Below are 23,164 nucleotides of genomic sequence, written 5' to 3'. Positions count from 1 at the left end.
ACCTGTTAAAATGTGACACTGCTGTGATGTGAACATGTCTTTGCTTGCAGAGGGATCTCTCAGGACACAAGAACATTGTGGGGTACATTGATTCTAGTATAAACTCGGTGAGCAGCGGTGACGTGTGGGAAGTCTTGATCCTGATGGACTTCTGCCGAGGTGAGTGTTTAGCTCCGTTTGTTGCTCATGGAGACAAGTAACCCCCTTAGAAACTCTCAAAGCACTTCTGTAGTTTTCTTTTTAGGAAAATTACTCCTGGGCCCCACCCTTCCTTGGCATCGGCGAATAATTCGTAACCACGCCAGTCGACAATCCTGGCCCACAATAAAAGGAACAATTTTCCTTGGCACACAAGAATAACAATATGGAAGCACAGCCCAGCACCTTCCCTTGGCTAGGAGCAGGTGTGAAGGGCTGGATCACAGAAATCTCCTTGGGATTGTCCCCCCGAGGGCTGAGCAAGCCACTAACCCACCTTCCTACTCTCTGGGGCTCCTTACCACCCTGTCCTGCTGGGCCAGAAACTCTGGTCTCCCCCAGCCAAGGCACAGAGCTGGAGACCAAGACCTGATTGCTTTCCACTCCTTAAATAGACTTTCCCCCAGGGTGGGGACGCTTGGTGCTGCCTCCCCATCCCCATCAAGAAGTACGAGATTCAAGGTGGAGTCCAGTACAAGGTTGCAGGCTCACCTGTCTAAGATCAGCTGCAGTTTGGGCTCACGGGAAACATAAAGCCATTCACGGGTCTGAGTGCTACGTTCCTGAAGTATCACTAATGGCCCCCATGAGCACATCTAGAATGGAAAACCAGAGTCACATGAATTTTGCATAAATCTTTATGTATATTCATAAGACAATTTGCATAAGGGGGAGGGGCCTCTGTTCCCGCTTAGCTGCGCAGCTGCCTAATAAGCCTCACACCAGGTCTCAGGGCTGCCGCACGTGACGCTGCCATGGCTGGGGGAGAGGCCTCTCTGGGGCCAGAGGAGTGAGTCTCTTCCCCGGCTGTGGCAGAGGAGAGGGGCTGGATTAAGCAAGGAGCTTGTGGGGCTGCAGCTCAGGACCTCGGGCGTTGGCCCATAAATCCCCGGTGTTCTAGGCCAGCTCTTCCTGGCGGGGGAGGCGGCTCCCTGCGCTGCCATTCCTCCCTCCCTCGGCTGGCGCCACAAGCACCGGGAAGCTCTGTCCTCATGCTGACCTTGCCTGGAAATAGCATGTCCCCACTACGGAGGAGCCTCAAAATGAGTCCGAGGCAGGCGCCGTTGTTGTGCACGCTCTACCTTGACGTAGCGCTCCGGGACGCGCTGGGCGGTAACCACTTGGACTGACTCTGGGAAGTCGTTATTTCAATAGCAGCAGCAGAGCGTCCACACTGCCGCTCTTTCCAAATCAGCCTTATTCCTTGTGGAAAGCAGGAGCACAGATTTCGAAATAACAGGCTTAGTAGTGTGGGGTTATTTTGAAATCGCGCCCGTGTGTAGACCAGGCTCCAGAGCCCCATCCCTGAACCTGCTCCACAACCCTGAGCCCCCTCCTGCCTGCTAACATCTGCCCAGACCCTGCACTCCCACTCCAGCCTCCGGCCTGGAGCCAGCTTCTCCACTCCAAATCCTTGAGTCCAGCCTGGAGCTTCAGCCCCACCTCAAAGCCTGCCACAACTCTCCAACTCTGAGCCCTTCCCCCCCACACTGACACCTTCAGTCCCACCCTGCCGCAGACCATCCATGTGCAGAATGAATTGTATTATGTGCACCAACAGGGAGGTAATGCCTTGCACATCATCTCCATACTGGTGCACAGAACAAAATTCATTCCGCACATGGACATAAAAAATTAGAGGGGACACTGCTAAGGACGTCTCTTGCTTAGGTCTCTGTGCTTAATGATTCTTCATATTTTATTTCCGTTTGGTGCTTCCATCTGAATTAACCTCTTGAGGCCACCAGTCTAAACAGTGACATTCTCCTTTGCTCAATGTTATGGTATGAATCTTCCATTTGAATACATTATACAGGACTATATAGCACTTTAAAGACTAACAAGATGGTTTATTAGGTGATGAGCTTTCGTGGGCCAGACCCACTTCCTCAGATCAAATAGTGGATGAAAATAGTCACAGCCATATATACCAAAGGATACAATTAAAAAAAATGAACACATATGAAAAGGACAAATCACATTTCAGAACAGAAGGGGGATGCGGGGGGGAGAGGGGTGAATGCCTGTGAGTTAATGATATTAGAGGTGGGGAAGGGGAGATGTCTGAGTTAATGTGTTCACTTTTTTTAATTGTATCCTTTGGTATATATGGTTGTGACTATTTTCTTCCACTATTCGATCTGAGGAAGTGGGTCTGGCCCACGAAAGCTCATCACCTAATAAACCATCTTGTTAGTCTTGAAAGTGCTACATAGTCCTGTCTTTTGTTTTAGCTACACCAGACTAACACGGCTACATTTCTATCACTATTCTTGAATACATTATGTGAGTCAGTTTCTAAATTACCAGAGTTGAAATGATTCTAACCACAGATAGCCCAAAACCTCTAGTGGGCTGGACGTTGTTCAAGCTAAGTGCCAGGTGGGGGGGTAAGGGACTGAATAGAGTAACTTCTGGCTAAACTATATTGATTTCAGGACTCCGGAATAACCCCCAGGTCAGACTGATACATGAGCATTGTCAAGCAGTGAGGCTCTGATGAGGACTTGATTGCCACAAGCCTGAAAGGAATCTGCCAGGGAGCTATTCAGGGGAAAGATGGATGCAATTTCCACATCTGTTAGCTGTGTAGAGACATCTGTTAGAGGGAAGGGTGAGGGTTTGCTTCCAACAATGATGAAGGGACAGAAGACCCTCAACCAGCTGCCCCCCAGTGTCATGAAAACAGTGGTATTGAACATGTCTGTCTCGATCGCCTCTGTGGAAAATGCTTCTAAGCTTTTTAGAGACAATTCTATTAAAAACATTTCCAATTTCCTGCTATCACTGCTTTCCTCCTTGGCAAAGAGAGCTCACGACTCCATCATTCTGCCTGTGTATGTAGGGGTCATCTCTGATGCAAGCGCATGAACCCTTTAAAACTGAGCATAACATACGGTGCAGCAGTGGGTTTAACACCTTCTGGTGTTTGACGTACACGACTTTCCTGCTTTGCTCAGGTTTTATGTCTGAGATTTTCAAAAGTAACTAGTGATTTTTGGGTGCTCAGCTCAACACACCTGGATGTGCCTTTTTGAGGTACCAAAAATCACCCGTCACTCTAACTTGTAACACTGTTTTCTGACTAAGCTCCCCCTCCCCATTTACATCACAAAATAATTCATGGTTTAGACATATTTCTTGTCAGACGATCTGGATGGGGTGTGTGTGTGTCTTGTTCTGCCTATATATGGACAAAAATAGTTGGTGGACTATGATTCGCCCAGTGGATTTCAACCGGGGTTACACATACCCTTGTGGGTATGCAGAGGTCTTCTCAGGGGTACATCAGCTCATCTAGATATTTCCCTAGTTTTACAACAGGTTACATTAAAAAAAAACCATAGCAAAGTCAGTACGGACTCAACTTTCAGTAAATAGTTCATTCAGCAGTATAAACAATTCATGGTCTGTATGAAAGGTAACTAAATATTTATATTCCAGTTGATTTATAATTTTATGGCAAAAATGAGTAAGTGAGCAGTTTTTCAGAAATAGAGAGGTGACATTTGAATTATGTCTGGTTTTGTAAGCAAGTAGTCTTTTTAAGTTAGGTGAAACTTGGGAGTATGAGAGTAAATTGAACTCTTGAAAGGGGTACAGTAGACTGGAGATTGAGAACTCCTGGTTTAGCTTGTTTAAAACTGACTTCTTTAATCCGGTGGGGGTTGTATGTCTACAGGGGACAATACAAGAACATTGTTTCATCAGAAACATGTTTGAACGTTGCAGTTATTTTTCCTAGTGCAGATGTGGAGAGGGACACTTAGTGAACACTTCAGAGATTAAAATCAATATCTATTCTTAAAGCTCTTATCACTTTCCAAACATAAATTCTCCATGTGGCACCTCCTGACAGGTAGGTACATAAGATGCTTGATTTTACAGATAAGGCAGGAGGTGAAGTTGGATGCTGAAGTGAGATGCCAGAGGCCGCAGGGAGAGAATTTCTAGTTCCCAGGATTAGGCTTGGACCATGAGGTCATACATCCTCCAATACCAGTCAGTTGAAAACCAAGCATGTTGGGTCCCTTTGGAAAACACTGCTCCTTTTGACTACTGCGTGCTTTAGCAGTAGGTGTAGATCTAATTTGTGTTGCTTTCTCCTTTCAGGAGGCCAGGTGGTGAACCTGATGAACCAGCGCTTGCAAACGGGATTCACGGAGAACGAAGTCTTGCAGATCTTCTGTGACACCTGCGAAGCCGTGGCCAGGTTACACCAGTGTAAAACCCCCATAGTCCACAGGGATCTGAAGGTAACTGGTGGCTAGCAATGGCATCAGGTGAAGCTGTCTGAATACCATACTCGACTGTCAATTCTTCTGGGCAAGCACCGTGTCTCCCCTCTTTACAACGCCTCGCACAATGGCTCCTCGCTCCCCATCTGGGACTCCATGTATTACCGTAACATTTATATGGATAATGAGAGAATTTATTCATGAATACATTTTCTGCATATTAACAGAAAAGTCACATTGTTTGCCAGCTGTTCAACCATCATTCAGTCTGCTCAAATTATACAGCCATTTGTGAGCAACCGTGTCGCAGGGAGCCTGCCAAATTTCATTAGATAAATGGTTCACAAAGAATGCCAGCCACCTTTTGTGTGGTGACTTCAGCCCGGGGGTGTCTGTAGGACAGCCCTTGCCTAGCACGTCACTCTGACCCGTGTCTAGACTCTGCACAACACTGCAGGGCAAGAGGGAAAATTTTCCAGAAGCAGACACCTGGCTCTGCTGCCTATTGAGAACGTGGGTCCAAAAGGAGCCTCCTGCATTGTGGAGAGGCCGGTCCTCTGCTGCCTTTACAGGAAGGATGTGGATGCATTGGAGAGGGTCCAGCGGAGGGCAACCAAAATGATTAGGGGGCTGGAGCATATGACCTACGAGGAGAAGCTGAGGGACTTGGGTCTGTTTAGTCTGCAGAAGTGAAGAGTGAGGAGGGATTTGTTAGCAGCCTTCAGCTTCCTGAAGGGAGATTCCAAAGAGGCTGGAGAGAGGCTGTTCTCAGTAGTGACAGATGCAGAACAAGGAGCAATGGGCTCAGGTTGCGGTGGGAGAGGTCCAGGTTGGATATTAGGAAAAACTATTTCACTAGGAGGGTGGTGAAGCACTGGGATGGGTTCCCTAGGGAAGTAGTGGAGTCTCCGTCCCTAGAGGTGTTTAAGTCCCGGCTTGACAAAGCCCTGGCTGGGTTGATTTAATTGGGCAGGGGTCTGGACTTGATGCCTTCTAAGGTCTCTTCCAGCTCTATGGTTCTAAGAACATGGGTCCAGAAGGAGTCTCCTGCATCCTGAAGAGGCTGGTCCCCTGCTGGCCCAGGGCACCTGCCATATCCTGCTGATGAACTTATCAGGCTCCAGCTGAAAACCAGTTCTCTCCCCCCGCCCAGCTCCTACTGAAAGGCTACTCCAGAACCTTATTCTGGAACTTGGTTTCAGGCAGCAATTCCAGGCTCCGGGCAGAGTGGTCAGTGGCCCCCAGGCGCGCACAAGCCCCGCAGGCGCAGTAGGAATGTTGAAAATCGCGCATTTGTGTCCGTGTGTAACCGCTGACATTTTTAGCAGTTACGTGCAGGGGGGCAGGCGGGACCTGGTGCTCGCAGGGAGCTCCCCCACCCCACTGCCTTCAGAGAGGCAGCTGTGTGGGGGGTAGGTGGCACCATGGGAGCCGGCACATGCAGGGAGCTGGCCCCACGCATACCGGCTCTTGCCTGCTCCCCCCACCCCTCATGCTGCCTCTTTATCAGAGGCAGTGTGGGGGAGGGGGAGGCAGCTTGCAGGAGCTGGTGCTTGTGGGGAACCAGCTTTTAAGCACTGCTTCCACCTTTTCCCCCACCCCGCACACTGCTACCTCTGTGAGAGGCACCGGGAGGGAGGGGGCAGGAGGCTTCACAGGAGCCAGTACACATGGGAAGACAACTTAAAAACCCATGGACACCAGCTTCCACCTCCCCTCCTTGCTGCCTCTGATACAGTAAGGGGCGGGGTACATGTGACCATTAAGATTAACCGAAAACCTGCTGTCCTTTAGCTTAAATAGCTCTCCCCTGGTATTTACCTCCCTGATGTATTTATAGAGAGCAGCCAGATCACTTCTTAGCTTTTGTTTTTGCTAGGCTAAGACTGTTGAAGACCATAGTCAAATACCTGCTTCCCCGATTTTGGCAGGAGCAGAGTCAGGCCAATGCTTTCAAAGTTGTCACCCTTGAGATCATGAATCCAGAAATGCATTCCTTATTCCTCTCCACCAGCTCTTAAAATGCCTGAGCCCTGGGTTCAGCCAAGAAGCAGAATCACGAGTATGTTTGAAATTCAAATCTACTTCACGGCTCAGGCTTTGCTTTCTGAGCTCTAAGCAGATGTTTGTTCTATGCTACGGGCCACTTTCGTAAAGAAGCAAAACAAAACACATGCATCCAAGGAGCCAGATAACAAGACTGAGCCCGCTAAGTGTGTGGTTGTGCTTCAGGGCACTTAACATATTTGCGAGCATGGTGCAGTTGGCTGGCCGGCAATCTGCCATAACACGTATATTTTAGAAATGTGTATCTGTGTCTGTCTGCATGTGAGTCTTGTTCCTCTTCTCCTAACTTAAAAGCCAGGTTGGGATTTGGTTGTGCCAGGACAACTGGAAGTGCCAGGAATGGAAATGTTTTCCAGAACATGGAGAGGGAGGGGCTGTTCAGTGGGATGTGATAGGAGTGGCCACTGGGGGGCTATCCTGCAGGGTGATCACTAGGGGTAGCTGTACCACCAAGGGATTGGCCAGGAGGACTGGGCTCCACCATCTTGCCTGCCAGCAGACCAGGTAAGTGGGGCTCCCTGCCTGGGGAACGGCCCCTGTTGTCCCCATCCCTGCCCTCTGAGGGAGCAGAGAGGAGGGAGAGAGCCCCCATCCCAGGAGGGTGTGCAGTCCCTGCTGCCCTGGGCCACCTACAGGGAGAAGCCAGCGGCCACTCCCTGCCCTGAGTTTCCCCCCTCCCCACCCCAGCTTCTCCCAACCTTCGCTTTCTCACCCTCCCACATATCCAACCTTCTGCCCTGAGCTCCCCCCATCTTCAAAGCCCTGCCCTGACTCCTTCACCCCCACACAGCCAACCCTCTGCCCTGAAGGACCCAGGCCATGCTGGGTAAGTGTTCTAGTAGGCCGTATGCATACAAAGAGGTTACAGAGGGAAACTTGTTAGATCATTGCCAACTTCACACCTGTTATATGATGCTAGAGGCAAAATGTAACTGTTTACAAACAAACTCTTTATCTGTATGTAGCACAGGAATAAATGCTGAGACATCTGTGATGGATTATTGAATTAATCCTCTCTGTATACTCTCCATTATATACAGAGAGCTGCAATTGAAACGGACTGCTATCGTCTGGCGCCTAGACTAATACCACTAGATCATCAATGAGGTTTCTGCACAAGAAACCTTGCATGTCTTGAATGATTATGCTCAGGTGTGGGGAAAACCATTTGTATTCATGCTTCCAAGGCAGAGGATGGCAAAGCTGAATATTTTTACTCTAGCCCCAAGAAGCTCCAATCATAGTTCGGGGGCCCAGGGCCAGGAGTACATCCAATAACAAAGCCACAGTCCTTGCCCCAAGAAGCTTGCAACACATCACACGCTGAGAAATCTAGATTGTATAGGTTTTGAAATAATGCAAGTAAACTTAAGGCTTCAGTTTAGAAAACCATATGTTCATTGCGGATTCTGCACATCCACCGGGTCACCATGGCGCTTGGGGATTTCCATTAAAAATACTGTTTGTTTAATTTTCGGAACAATGAGCATGTGGAAGTGTCTCGATACACCTCTGTCGCTAAGGCGGTCAGAAACCAGTGAAAGGGACATGGCCGTACATCACAAGTTCAGATTTGAGCTTTTTGACACAGGAACCATCTCTGTTCCATTTGCAGCACATGGCACAGTGGGACCTCAGCTCCCCACCGAGCCCTTATGTCATAGCGCACTGCAAATAAATACAATATTCAGTAAAAGCATTTTCCATATTCACTTTCTCCACACCACTCATGATTTTATAGACCTCTGTCATATCCCCCCTTAGTCTCCTCTTTTTTCCAAGCTGAAAAGTCCTAGTCTCTTTAATCTCTCCTCATATCGGACCCGTTCCAAACCCCTAATCATTTTAGTTGCTCTTCTCTGAACCTTTTCTAATACCAGTATATCTTTTTGGAGATGAGGAGACCACATCTGTACCCAGTAGTCAAGACATGGGCGTACCATGGATTTATATAAGGGCAATAAGATATTCTCCATCTTATTCTCGATCTTTTTTTTTATTTTTTTTAAATGATTCCTGACATCCTGTTTGCTTTTTTTGACTGCCCCTGCACACTGAGTGGATGTCTTCAGAGAACTATCCACGATGACTCCAAGATCTCTTTCCTGATTAACTGTAGCTAAATTAGCCCCCATCCATATAGATATAGATATAGATATAGATGGGGTTATTTTTCCCAATGTGCATTACTTTACATTTATGCACATTAAATTTCATTTGCCATTTTGTTGCCCAATCACTTAGTTTGGTGAGATCTTTTTGAAGTTCTTCACAGTCTGCTTTGGTCTTAAGTACCTTGAGCAGTTTAGTATCGTCTGCAAACTTTGCAACCTCACTGTTTACCCCTTTCTCCAGATGACTTGTGAATAAGTTGAATGGGATTGGTCCTGGGACTGACCCTTGGGGGGAACACCACTAGTTACCCCTCTCCATTCTGAAAATGTACCATTTATTCTTACCCTTTGTATCCAGTCTTTTAACCAGTTCTCAGTCCATGAAAGGATCTTCCCTCTTATCCCATGGCAATGTAATTTACATAAGAGCCTTTGGTGAGGGACCTTGTCAAAGGCTTTCTGGAAATCTAAGTACGCTATATTCACTGGATTCCCCCTTGTCCACCTGTTTGTTGACCCCTTCAAAGAACTCTAATAGATTAGTAAGGCAGGATTTCCCTTTACAGAAACCATGCTGACTTTTGCCCAACAAATTATGTTCTTCTACGTGCCTGACAATTTTATTCTTTACTATTGTTTCGACTAATTTGCCTGGTACTGACGTTAGATTTACTGGTCTGTAATTGCTGGGATCGCCTCTAGAGCCCTTTTAAAATATTGGCATTACATTAGCTATCTTCCAGTCATTGGGTACAGAAGCTGATTTAAAGGATAGGTTACAAACCATAGTTAATAGTTCCGCAATTTCACATTGTAGTTCTTTCACTCTTGGGTGAATGCCATCTGGTCCCAGTGACTTGTTACTGTTAAATTTATCAGTAATTCCAAAACCTCCTCTAATGACACTTCAATCTGTGACAAGTCCTCAGATTTGTCACCTACAAAGGATGGGTCAGGTTTGGGAATCTCCCTAACATCCTCAGCCATGAAGACTGAAGCAAAGAATTCTTTTAGTTTCTCCACAATGACTTTATCATCTTTAAGTGCTCCTTTTGTATCTCGATTGTCCAGGGGCCCCACTGGTTGTTTAGCAGGCTTCCTGCTTCTGATGTACTTAAACATTTTGTTGTTACCTTTTGAGTTTTTGGCTCGCTGTTCCTCAAACTCCTTTTTGGCTTTTCTTATTATATTTTTACACTTAATTTGGCAGTGTTTATGTTGCTCTCTATTTACCTCACTAGGATTTGACTTCTACTTTTTAAAAGATGCCTTTTTATCTCTCGCTGCTTCTTTTACATGGTTAAGCCACTGTGGCTCTTTTAGTTCTTCTATGTTTTTTTAATTTGGGGTATACATTTAAATTGGGCTTCTATTATGGTATCTTTGAAAAGTGTTCATGCAGCTTGCAGGGATTTTACTTTACTGACTGTACCTTTTAATTTCTGTTTAACCTCATTTTTGCATAGTTCCCTTTTTGAAATTAAATGCCGTAATCTTGGGCTGCTGCGGTGTTCTTCCCACCACAGGAATTTTAAATGTTATGATATTATGGTCCCTATTTCCAAGCAGTCCTGCTATAGTTACCTCTTGGACTAGATCCTGCACTCCCCTCAGGACTAAATCGAAAATTGCCTCTCCCCTTGTGGGTTCCTGTACCAGCTGCTCCAAGAAGCAGTTGTTTAAGGTATCAAGAAATTTTGTTTCTGCATCTCATCGTGAGATGACATGTACCCAGTGAATATGGGGATAGCTGAAATCCCCCACTATCATTGAGTTATTTATTTTGATAGCATCTGTAATCTCCCTTAGCATTTTATAGTCACTATTACTGTCCTGGTCAGGTGGTCGATAATAGATCCCTACTGTTTTATTCTTAATAGAGCAGGGAATTACTATCCATAGCGATTCTATGGAACATGTTGATTCATTTAAGATTTTTACTTCATTTGATTCTACATTTTCTTTCACATATAGTGCCACTTCCTGACCTGCATGACCTGTTCTGTCCTTCCGATATATTTTGTACCCGGAATGATTGTGTCCCATTGATTGTCATCACTGCACCAGGTTTCTGTGATGCTTATTATATCAGTATCCTCCTTTAACACGAGGTACTCTAGTTCACCCATCTTATCTTTTAGATTTCTAGCATTTGTGTACAAGCACTTTAAAAACTTGTCACTGTTTATTTGTCTGCTCTTTTCTGATGTGTCAGATTCTTTTTTATGTGAATGTTTTTTGTCTGATCTGGCCCATACTTTATGCTCTTCCATCCTCTCCTCCTGACTAAAACCTAGAGAATCTCTATCAATAGACTTTCCTCTAAGAGATGACTGTCCAATCTATGTGCTCCTCTCCACCAATTAGCTTTCCCCCATCTCTTACTTTAAAAACTGCTCTGTGATCTGCGACCTTTTTAATGTTAAGTGCCATCAGTCTGGATCCACTGTGGTTTAGGTGGACCCATCCTTCCTGTATAGGCTCCCTCTATCCCCAAAGTTCCCCCAGTTACTTATAAAGCTAAACCCCTTCTCCCTACACCATTATCTCATCAACGCATTGAGACTCTGAAGCTCTGCCTGCCTACCTGGCCCTGCATGTGGAACTGGAAGCATTTCCGAGAATGCCACCATAGAGGTCCTGGATTTCAGTCTCCTAGCAGCCTAAATTTTGCCTCCAGGACATCTTTGCTACCCTTCCCTATGTCATTGGTACCTACATGTTCCATGACCCCCGGCTCCTCCCCAGCACTACACATGAGCCGATCTAGATGCTTCAAGAGATCCACAACCTTCGCACCAGGCAGGCAAGTCACCATATGGTTCTCCCGGTCATCGCAAACCCAGCTATCTACATTTCTAATGATCGAATCTCCCATTACTAACAACTGCCTTTTCCTACTGACTGGAGTTCCCAGAGAGGTAACCTCAGTGCAAGAGGATACACCAACATCTGGAAGGAGGGTCTGCTCCTGTTGACTGCTCTCCTTCCCTGAGCCTTTCATCCTCCTTAACAGTGCAAGGGCTGTCTGACCGGAGGTGGGACAATTCTACAGTGTCCTGGAAAGCCTCATCTACGTACCTCTCGGACTCCCTCAGCTCCTCCAGTTCAGCCACCCTGGCCTCCACAGCCCGTACGCGGTCTCTGAGGGCCAGGAGCTCTTTGCACCAAATGCACACATACGCCACCCGCCCATAGGGCAAGTAATCCTACAAAGACTGGCAAGTGTACCTTGGCCCATTCCCAACTCCCTCTCAAAATTCCCTGTTTGCTGCTCCTGTTCGCAAAGCTCCCTGGTCATTGACTCACTGCTTGATAAGCCCAGGCCTTCCTGATAGCCCTGCCCTCTGACTAAGGCTCAGCCGATTACCAGAGGCTTCTAGTTTTCAAACCTTTAGGTGCATGCTTAGTACCGCAGGGCATTTCAAAACCGGTTTAAAGTTTCCATTGGAGCGTGAATGCCTCAGGGCCAGGCTGGAGATGTTTCTTCAAATCAAGCTCCCATGTAGACTGGATCGGATGACCTCTGATGCTTTCTGTTTTCTTAATGCCTCTCTGCTGCAGGCTCCCTGGTGTTTATATTGAAACCTGCCTAGGGTAAAGGTGGTCTCCATGCCTAAAAGAGAGCGTGCCTGTCCTGAGCTGTTGAGCTTCAGGCACTCCAGGAGGTGAGCGGGAGGACACTCCTAGCAAGTATTGTCCAGGAGAACATCACGGGTGCTAGCTGCTCTGTGCAGGGGTTCTTAAGACTCCCAGTTTGGTGACCCCAGAGTGTGGCTGCCAGCACTTGCTGGTGGTTGCGTTCCCACCTTTTTCCTAAAATATTTAATTAGTGTTTGTAAAGACAAATATGCCCACGTGCACGTCGAAATCGTTGGCATTTAGTTCTCGCTGGCTAGTCCGTTGTGAAACGTGATGCACAAATATTGTTTTTCACAGAAGAGTTACTCGGCTCTACTAAGTCTGGGGACAAACTACTCCCTGCATGGGAGTTCGGGGGAAGACATGGGGGGGCTGTAGCCTGAAACCTTGTGGCTGGAGAACAATGCCCAAAGCTGGAGCCTGGGCCCTGCCATCATGCACCCAGAGTCGGGGACTGGAGCCAAAATCCCCACGGTCAGAGCCCAGCACCCCAGGCTGACATCCAAAGCCCGAGTCCCACCGCCCTTAGGGAAGTGGGGAGTCACTGACTACCAGCTCCTCCAGTGCTGTGCCCAGCAGCCTGTGCCTGCAAGAAAAGGCTGCATTTGAGAAATGCTGCTCTACGCAGTGCCTGGCCAGGCAATGGTTTGTCTAACTTGTCTACATTCAGCCTCCCCCTCCCACGTGACTCATTTGCTAAAGCACAGACCCGTTCCAAGCTCCCAGTGATGGTGAACCACGTGCTCCCTCCGATGCTGTCTCTGTTTCGTCCAAACCCATCAGGCTATCTACTCCTGGATCTGGCAAAGGAGACTGGATTCCCAGGGACTCTCTTGCATCTGTTCTAGCAGAGATGCAGCAGGTGACCCTAAAACTCTGCTCAGGTCAATGCAGATGATTGAAACGCAGGCTCTCTTGGCCTTAGATCATGACTATTCCACAGCCCAATATTTGCTGGCATGCTAACGTTTATGGATTTCTGCGCTTTTTTTGTTGTTGTTAATAGTAACACTAATCCTCCGAGTGTTGTACTTGTGATGCAGTGGGACTAGGCAGTCTGTCGCTGCTGGACAGCAGTTCATCTGATTTTATTCCATCACCACATTTCTACCCCCCCCCGCAGATCCTCCACTCACCACCTATAAACATCTGTCTCAGGATTTTTTTCATGGCTTCTGTGTTTAGCCTAGTGATGTGCATATTTGTTGGAACTTGACTATAATATTAAGCAGTGTCTTGGCCTTGGTGATGCTCCATCGTATGCCGAAATTCCTGAAACTTCCAGTCGCTGTGGCCAGACTGAAGTTCTTTTGCTATAAAATACCACAGTTAAATTAGTTAGTCCTGCACGGGATACAAAATTTGGTATCTGCAACTGCAAAAATGAGCTGCGGATATCTGTAGCCACATCTGCAGGATATAAAGAGGATATCCACGGATTCCTGGGGCTGTCACTACGGTGATTTTTCCCCCCCTCCCCTCCTTGGGGGGAAAGCACCTACATTTTTGGGTGCCTAGCCTAAGATACCTTATAGTGTTGGAAGGTCTGAGTCCCCATTCTCTTTCAAGATGCCTTGGTCAAGTACCCCAAAATGGAAGCACCCCAAATCAGTTAATCTTGAAAATGTTAAGCCATGTTAAGTGCAACATGCAAGGTCTGAAGCTGTGACTGTCTTTAGGGACGTGGCTGCTATAGATGCCCCTTGCCAGTTAATGAAAACTCTGTCCCACTTCATCCACTCCATTAATGTTCCTCTTAATGTGTTGGCAGGGAGCAGTAGCTGTCTCTGGGTCCAAAGTCAGAGGCCGGTCCCTTGGCTAGTGGGGCCAAAACAACCTATTGCTTTTCCCCGTCTTTCTGCATTTCAGGCTGTACGTATCTGTAGACTGGTGCACGCTGAGCTCTCATTGATTTCGTGTAGAGTTCAGTGCCCAGCATCTGAACTCGCCTGGCCCTGGTAGTTGAGAGCCTCACAAAGCGTTTCCTGCCTGTGGTGAAACAGCCTCCAGTCTGTTAGCCTATCCGCCACAAACAGAAATTTGTTCCTCACCTGAATCACTGTATTTCCCTTGGAAGTTACTGGGAGGGGTTAGGAAGAAACTAGCCTGTTCAGAGCCTGCTGCCACCATAGTGAACCCTGCGAGATGTGTCGGTGCCCAACAGCGTGGGACTTCTGGACAAGCTAGAGTGGAGAGGCTCTCGAGGAAATGGTTACAGCATATTTGCCTGCACAAAGGATTAGCTCTGTAGATCTCCTAGGTAGAACAGCTGTGTACAGTGCATTACTCAAGACAGACGGATGTCAGTGGAAAGGGAGGGGTGTTACAACATGAATTAAGCAAGCCAGCACTTTTTTTCCTAGATGCAATTGTTTTAGGCTTTATTTTCTTTGTCTTCTGTTGCTTAACATGCTCCATTTTCTCTGAAGGGAAGGCCCTTTTTAAAAATGGTTTTTTTAGCTAATATTTGTGCAGTTGTTTTGGACATCGAAAGCAATGAAGTTTATGTATCCCACCATCCTCCAGTCTCATAGAATCTGAGCATCTCCCAGGACTTTGATAGATTTATCCTCCCAACCACCTATGAGATGATGCAGTGCTACCTTCCCCATTGGTACTGAGGCTAAGTGAGTGTCCCAAGGTCACGCAGTCTGTGGCGGATTGGAGATTTGCACTGATCTCTCCTAAACCTAGGTTAGTGCCCAAACCACTAGTCTAGCCTGCTTCTCCCTCCGTATTACTCTGTCTCCATCTGTGTGGAAATGACTAAGTGTGAATATTGAGCGGGAGGGCAATAACTTATATAGGAATTATTACAAGCCAGTCAATACTAGTGCTTTTGGCAATGTTTACGTAGTTGGAGTAGCCAGAGAAACAACCGGTGCGTCCTAGGTGTTTCCATACCCAGTTGTATGGATCTGGCTGTCAAACAGCTGTAAGGGCTAAGCCTTTTGATTGTTTGGATGAAGATCAACTGGATAAGATTCAGTGACAATCTTCAACTTCTAGCTCCATTGATCCCAGAAGGAAATTGAGGAACAGGGCTTAACCTAGTGGGCTTAGTTCTGCAAGCTATTTTCTGGAGAAGGCCTTGCCTGGGAGGGCTGGATTCCTTGTCCACTGTCTGATACTGTCTGATAGTAGGTATAAAGCACGTGTTGTATGCTCAGACCGTATGTCGTCTTTGTGTGCTGGAGACCCCGTCTCTTCTATGTAGAATTTGTCTATGCAAAGAGGTGGGGTTTTTTTGTGTTTTTTTGTGTTTTTGTTTTAAATAACTAGTTATTTGTGGGGGCACAACTTGAGTCACCTCTTAAATCGTGGTGATTTTTTTCGTTCTTTCCTACAGACAGACATCAGGTGCTCAGCACCTCCTGAAAATCAGGCCCCTTTTAGGCATCTCTTGTTGGGTGCATCAAATTAAAATTCACTATTGAAAATATAGATGATAGCAATTGGAATATATTTAGGCGTTTGACATTATTAATGAGTCGCTGTCCAGAAGAATTGACAGACTTAATGGAGACAAGATAATCTGTTGGGTTTTTTTCCAGGGGGAGCGAATGAAAAGAGATCCGTAGGGAAAGCCATGTTTTAACAATATTCATGAGAGTTCTCCCTCCACCTTACTCAATCCTCCCGAGGTGTGGTGGGGTCTTGGCAGTTTCTATGGCTGTTCTTTCCCTCTTTATTACAAGACTGTGTTTGTGTTTCAAACTTATCCATCACTTCTGCTGGGGACTCTAAAGAAAACAATATTCACATTGCTGGGGCTATAGAAAATGAGGCGAAATCTTATTTAATGCAAACAAATGGCTGCGTATTGTGTGCATTACTTCTAGGTTGAAAATATCTTGCTACATGATCGTGGCCATTATGTCCTGTGTGACTTCGGCAGCGCCACCAACAAATTCCAGAACCCCCAGATGGAGGGAGTGAATGCAGTCGAAGAGGAGATCAAGAAGTGCGTGCCTCTGTCTCTCTTTTTACCCATTGCTGCTAATGTCGGTACATGAGCCCTCCGGTCTCTGTCGTCTTTCACTTACAGCCAAGATGCCCCCTCTGATTGGTCCATGAGGCCAACCTCCGTTGCCACCTGCTAAAGTTTCTAACAAACCCTGTTTTGCTTGTTCTCCTGCTGCCCCTCACACTTCTCAACCTCCACACAGCTACCTTGTTCTCCCTCGGAGCCCCCGGAAAACTCTCCTTTGTCACCAGGCAGAAAACCATGACAACGGTTAGGTGCTGGTGTGTGGGGGCTGCTGTCTATCGTGCATTGTCGCATTGTTTCCCCCAACAGTTTCTGTATCCATCTGTTGTCTCTGGTCTTAAACTAGACTAAGCTATTTGGGGTAGGGCCTCTCTCTTTGCTCTGTGCTCATGCAGCAGCAAGCACAACATGACCCTGATGTTGGCCCTGCTGTGGTTGATGCTAAACCAAGGGATGGTGCCCTGGCGATTGACTCTAAGCGCCGCGCATTGGAGGGCAGGGAGTGAGGGACTTAGCGCTTTCCCCTTTCCCAGACCGACTGGGGGAAGTACGCGCCGCAAGCTCCTTGCAGGGCAGGGCAGGGTGGTAGGAGACTTCATGCACTCCCCTCGCCCCAAGCCCTGCTCAGCTGGCAAGTGACTCTAAACGCAGCACTCTCTTGCAGGGCAGGGGCAGACTTTGCGTGCTCTCCCCGTCCCCAGACCCTGATTGACCTGCGGGTGGGATGGGGGAGGGGGACATGCAGAGTTGTCTCCTACCACCAGGAGCATGGGCGCCTAGAGGGAACCCCAGCTGTTCAGAACAGCTGGTGATTCTCTGGGGGGTGGAGGGGCATGAGCAAAGACTTCACGTGCTCTCCCACTCAGACCAATCAGGGTGTGTGAGTGGGGAAGCATAGAAGTGTCCTGGTCCCATCACTTCTGCCTGAGGCCCTGCCCCTTTTGGGGGCCCACTTCAAAAATTTCTGAAGTGGCCCCCGGTTAAAAATGATTGCCCACCCCTGTGCTAAACTGTGCCTAGATTTAGCATGATGGCTTGGATGCTCTGGGGGACAGGGAAACAAATTCTCCCAGGAAGCCAGGAAATTGCTTTGAGAGGAGCAGAACCCTTGTAGGACAGACACTGGCCACTCAGCAGTCTGTATTGTGGAAGCTGTTCTGCACTGCTGGGCAATGAATGTGACCAATCCCTGACCTAAATCGTTCAGCAGTGCCTCTCGTGGCTGCCTTTAAAAGTGCAGCACTGGGCACTGAAAAGACTCCCGAGTGCTTATCTGCTGTTTGAAATGGATGGCTGCAAAGTGGGGTCCCGAGGAAGCTTTTAAACGGGGAGAAAAGTTGGGTGATCCTGCAGCAGAGTCAGGGTTGAGTTGGGGGATGTGTGGGAGGGGAAAAGGAAGAGAACGGGAAACCTGAGGGCTCATATGGCTTTAAATGTGTCAAACTCTTTGATTACGCTAACCCTGCCTGACTATAAGATCACACATTCGGAGTTGTATGTGAATGACTAAGCCCTATGAAAAGGTGCATCCTTCCTGCATCTTGTATATACAGCTGTGTGACTTAGGGTTTGTAGTGCTCCTAGTCTGGCTGTACACTTCTTGCTAAGCTTGGAAAAGAAGCTAGCCCTTCCATGATCCCGGGAAATAGCACGCAAGACCCCTGCATCCTTAAATCAAAATATCCACCCTGATATGAAACCTCGTTATTAGGGAGCTTTGAGATGGTGTCTGCCTCTTGCTAGTGCTTAGTTAAAAATGCAGTTTGTCAATTACCATTTGTTTTGCAAAAGTAACTTTCCTCCGGTGTGCAACACCTCTGAGCAGGACTCCCATCATGGAAGCCTGTTTATTAGAAGCTACGCGTTCCTTACTGTGACTGGCGTTTGTCCAAAGTCTCATGAGTGTGGCGTGTCTCTTGCACGGTCCTCAAACAATTTACGTGGAATAACAAATTACCCTTCTGAATTTTTGAATGTTACTAACTCCAGTTTTTAAGAGGATTGGATTTTTTGTGAGCAAACTCTGAGCTGTTCAAAGGATCTTGCAATAGCTCTTGTTTTCCTGGAAAGTTTTAGGGAGTTTAATTTGTTTCCTTTATAACCAGCTTTACTCCAAAGGGTTTGATATTTTACCAGAGAAAGGGCATTAGGAATAATTTTGCTGGTTTAAAAATTCAGCAGAACTGTAACAACAAGGGGAAGTTGGAATTGTTGGGGAGCAGGGAAGGAATTCAGTGTCCTTTAAAAGGACTGGATTTCCTTCTCCAACTCCCGATCCTGTGAGTTCAATGAACTAACAAACTTTTCTGTTGTAGGTACACCACACTTTCCTATAGAGCTCCAGAAATGGTCAATCTGTATAGTGGCAAACTTATTACTACAAAAGCAGATATATGGGTATGTATGAAACCCACTCAAGACTCACATCCCTGACCTCGACACCTAACTAAAATACTTTGATTACCTTGAAGCTTTTGTGTGCGTGCGTGCAGCGCAGCGCAGCGCAAACAACTAGAAACTTTCCACTGGTGTGGGAATACCAGCGCAGTATGCTCCGGACTGTACCAATAATGGGAGCAGGGGAGAGGACATGGACAGCATTTGCATAACTGGGCATTCAGGTGATCAAGAAGGCAGGAGCCATTCTGCAGCTGGAAACCTCTTTGTGCCTGGGGATGTGTTCTCCTCGCAGTCCTGGCTGGCTGGCGCTGCTCTGCCCTGCTCATTTGTCCTGGCGACAGCGGAGCGGCAGCAGGGCCAGTGGTACAGGCCAGAGCAGAGACCCCAGCCAGGACTACAGGCCTGCCTGCACCTTGGGTCTGCAGGGCTCCAGGTCGGGCTCCGCTGTCCCAGCCCCGCTCGCTCACTCCTGTGGCTGCAGAGGGTTCCCTGAGCTGCCATTGGAGCCTTCAGCAGCAGGATGGGTCCTCGTCCACTGTGCAGTCCGGCCTGGGGTCTGCGCGAGGGGTCACTCCTCCCCATTACCTGAGGGGAAGCCTTTTAGAGTGGCCAACAAGCCCTCACTGGCTGCAGGTGTCTGATCAGCCTGCTGCTGCAGGCCGGCTCGCACGGAGTCTCAGGTACCCGCAGCCAATTCAGGGAACAGGAAACCACTCGCCCATCACTCAGTGCACCTGCCCTCCACCAAACTCCTGCTTCACCGCGGCCTCAGGAAATGGAGCGAGCCGGCCCCTGAGCTCGGGGGGGGGGGGAGGGGGGGTAGAGCAGACTGGGGCCTGGTCGCTCCAATTCCCACTGCTGTGGAGAGAGCCAGGGGCCTGGACTCCTGCTGCCAGCGCCAGGCATCCTCTAACTCCCAGGTCGCATCGCTTGGGGGAGGCGGCTGAGGGAGAGGGCGGAGTTTGGGGGAAGGAGTTAAGAGGGGGCACAGCAGGGGTGGGAAGAGGCAGGGCAGGGGCAGGACCTGAGGCGAGGGGGAGTTGCCCTGGGCCCCACACCTCCCTAGGGACGGCCCTGCCTGTGACAGAAGAGGGAATTGAACTTGGTTTTCCAGAGTCCTAGATTAGTGCTCTATTCATTGCCCCCCCCCCCCCCCCCCCCCCTTTGCTGCTGTGGCTGGGCGGCTACTGCTGTCTAAACACGTCCTACTGTTCTCTCCTTTCTCTAGGCACTTGGTTGTTTACTGTACAAATTGTGTTACTTCACATTACCATTTGGGGAGAGTCAAGTGGCAATTTGTGATGGAAACTTCACCATTCCGGACAACTCTCGCTACTCCCAAGACATGCATTGTCTCATACGTGAGTATAATCGTTTCCGTAGCACTGCATAGTTCCATGTTAGAAATAAAGCCCTCTCCTCTTTTGTCATTCCCAGTTGTTTGAGCTGAGAACCTGGAGAGTGTCCTCTCTTTTTGGAAGAAAAAGATCTATTCACATGCACAGATGAGCCAAATGAGTGTACAGGACTTTGACCATTTCTATGTAGATGATCATAGTCCAGCCATGTGGAAAACTAGGCAAATAGACAATCGTTTGGTTTAAGATCACTACAGAAACTCCATTACTGTCTGTTTGCATAAGGAGTTGAAAAGCGTCACAGTGGCTTAGACTAGTGATACGACTTCATCTTCTGCGAACTGAGAAACAGAACTAAAATGTTTATAAATAACCCACTGACTAAAGTGAATGCATAATTAAGGGTACAATGCCTTACTCTCTGCAAAGCAGGAATATCTTGCCTGCTTTCAGTACAGCATTTGGTTGTGCCAGCCATGAGTGAGTATTGCAAATTCAGATGTGTTTTCAAAATAGCCTGCTTAGTTCTCCACAGCTCTACGTGCCCTGGGTTTGAGCAGATAGTAAAACTTAGTTAGTGCTTGAAGTCCAGGTCCCATGCATGGGAAAGTCAGTGCAGATGTCCTTCCCCTACTCTCTATTGGGTAGAGCATTAGGAACGTCTAAACCTTTCTGGTATTGTAGGGACTAAGAGCCTCAGCTGAGATCAGGGCTCCATTGTGCCAGGCGCTGTACATACACATAGCCACAGCTGGTCCTTGCTCCAAACCACTTTCTATCTAAATAGACAAAGCAAAGGATGGGAGAAAGTATTGGTGTCCCTTACTTACAGTTGCAGAACTAAACTAGTGTTATAGGGGAAATAACTTGGCCTAAGTGTACACACAAATTCTGCCAACTCTCACTTTAAATGGTGATTTGTGGATGGATGTGCTTGTCTTGGCTTGCTTAGGAAAGTAAACCAACTTCATATTTTAGTTAACGAACTGCTATTGCCCCTGCTGCCATTGATGTCGTGAATAACTTTGTGATTGACTTCAGTGGGAGGTACAACGGGCTTCCATCCTTGCAGTTAAAAACTTCTTGTATACCCTGGGAAATGACCATGTACTCTGTAAAATCCCAGCGGGTCCAGTGCAAGATCTGGTCCTTTGGTCTGTATGGGTAACATACGTATAACGGCAGCAAACCAAGTACAGTCTCCTGATGTGTGTTAGAAAGTTACTGCCTTGCAATCCACACTTGAGCTGGAAGATGTGGCTTCTGCACCATGTGCAAATCTGGTATAAGGCCTTGTCAACACTAACCCCGCCATCTCATCTACATGACTTCAGCTGTGCAAATAGTGTCGCTGAAGTTGATTTTCTTACATGTATGCGGTAAGGTCAGGAGGCTGCTACTCTTCTCGTCTTGGCGGAGTATTGGATTTGACAGGAGAGTGCTCTGAGATCAATCTCTTGCATCTAAGCAGACATGATAAATTGACGGCTGACGGATTGATCGCAACAGCTTTGATCCACTGCATAGTGGAGACAAGCCTTAAATGAGCTCCATGATTATCCATTAATCTTCTAATATTTAGCACCCAAGTCTTCTGATCCTTTTTTTTTTTTTTTTTTTTTTTTTTTTTAAAATAAAGGGTATATGCTTGAACCAGATCCTGATAAGAGACCTGATATTTACCAAGTTTCCTACTTTGCATTCAAGTTGACCAAGAGGGAGTGCCCTGTCCCGAATGTACAGGTAAGTAGCCTGTAGATCCCTTCAGAGGAAGTGGGACCAGACTGCATCTGACGTTCCTTTGCACTATTATTCCCTATCTACATTTAACTTCAGCTGCTGGAGAAACCCATGGCTTCAATTTAGCTTGTGCCTTTGGGGTATACAAATAGCAGATTCCTTGTCTAGACAGTTAGGAGTCTGTGCTTGCACCAGCACCAGGTCCCATCCAGTGAGTAATACTGGATTACAGCACCAGGTCCCATCCAGTGAGATGGTAGATATAAAGCATTCTGGGGAAGAGCACTAGCAAAGTGCAGGGAAGGACGTAATGTTTGCTGTCTTCATGGTGGCATCCATCCATCACCATGTCTAAAAGCAGCAGCAGAAGCAGTGATGGGATTTGACAGCATTTTAAATGATGTGACAATGCAGGGAGCTAGGCAAGATAAATCTCTGGAGGTTTGGTTGTACGGGCCCAAGAAAAATCAACACCCACTCTGGCTGAGTGTCCTCCAGAGGAGGGAGTGAAACCCTGTCTCTAGGAAGGGGGGAATGTGTTTAATTGCCCTTCTTTTATGTTCACTTCGATGTTGGTAGAGAAGCAAAGGCAGGTAGCTGTGATGTAACCCAGAGAGAGGACAGCTCATGGGATTCCACGAATGTTGCAATAAAGTACAATGGGCTGGTGTTTGGAGCGGGGAGATGAGAGCAGTTTCTGTGTATTGCACTACACCAGTATTGGGAGGTGGCGGGGGGAGGGTAAGAAGTGAGGTGGTGGGGGGAGGGGAAGGAGGAGGGCTGGGTTGTTTTCTGTGCTTTGTTGTGTGGATATTGGAGCCCTGTTGATTTGCGTGTGTGAGGGGAGTGAGAGAGTTGGCAGTATAGATACACTTTAGCATCGATTCTCACACACACATTTAGGTTGAAACTTTTGAAAATGATTAATCAGATGCATTGGAAGTAGCTGATTAGGGTCCTCCCGAAATCAGAACTTTCTCTTGAAAATGTAGGCCCTCTCTTTCTCACTGATACTTGAGCAACATTACATGACTGTGTCTGCATGATATTTACGTGCAGTAGAAATTTAGCTGGGCTGGTATGCAAACGATACGTGGTTTATGTGAAAAATAGGGTTGCAGGAGATGCTGAATGTTAGGCAAATGAGCCTATTATGTCAGTGGGTTTCCAGGCCTATAATTAATAGACGCATATGCTGATTGTTTGGTTTGGCTCCTCGCTCCCACAGTAAAATCAGTCTGAGCAAATAACTAGAGCTCTGCACGGATACAAACTTGTATCCGCATCCACGTTCGTGTCTGCAAAAACAAGCTGCAGATACTCACGGATGTAAAGCAGAGAGCCATGGATTGGCAGGGCTCTACAAACAACTTATTTACTGCCATGCTCAGTTTACTGATCTGAGGTTGTCTAGGG

General features: G+C 47.4%; 1 protein-coding gene across 20 annotated transcripts in view; it reads left to right on the top strand.

Moving 5' to 3' along the window:
• Positions 1-23,164, top strand: part of AAK1 (AP2 associated kinase 1) — a 135,437-nt gene that overhangs the window by 54,421 nt on the left and 57,852 nt on the right. For all 20 annotated transcript variants that reach the window (XM_006119088.4, XM_006119086.4, XM_006119085.4 and 17 more), the window contains exons 4-9: positions 51-159; positions 4,312-4,454; positions 16,102-16,223; positions 18,566-18,647; positions 19,879-20,011; positions 21,648-21,751. In XM_006119088.4, coding sequence (XP_006119150.2) covers positions 51-159; positions 4,312-4,454; positions 16,102-16,223; positions 18,566-18,647; positions 19,879-20,011; positions 21,648-21,751 — 693 coding nt within the window. The remainder of the gene's footprint in view (positions 1-50; positions 160-4,311; positions 4,455-16,101; positions 16,224-18,565; positions 18,648-19,878; positions 20,012-21,647; positions 21,752-23,164) is intronic.

The sequence above is a fragment of the Pelodiscus sinensis genome, chromosome 28, assembly GCF_049634645.1.
Source record: "Pelodiscus sinensis isolate JC-2024 chromosome 28, ASM4963464v1, whole genome shotgun sequence".
Taxonomy (NCBI): domain Eukaryota; kingdom Metazoa; phylum Chordata; order Testudines; family Trionychidae; genus Pelodiscus; species Pelodiscus sinensis.
This window is presented reverse-complemented; position numbering and strand designations above follow the sequence as displayed.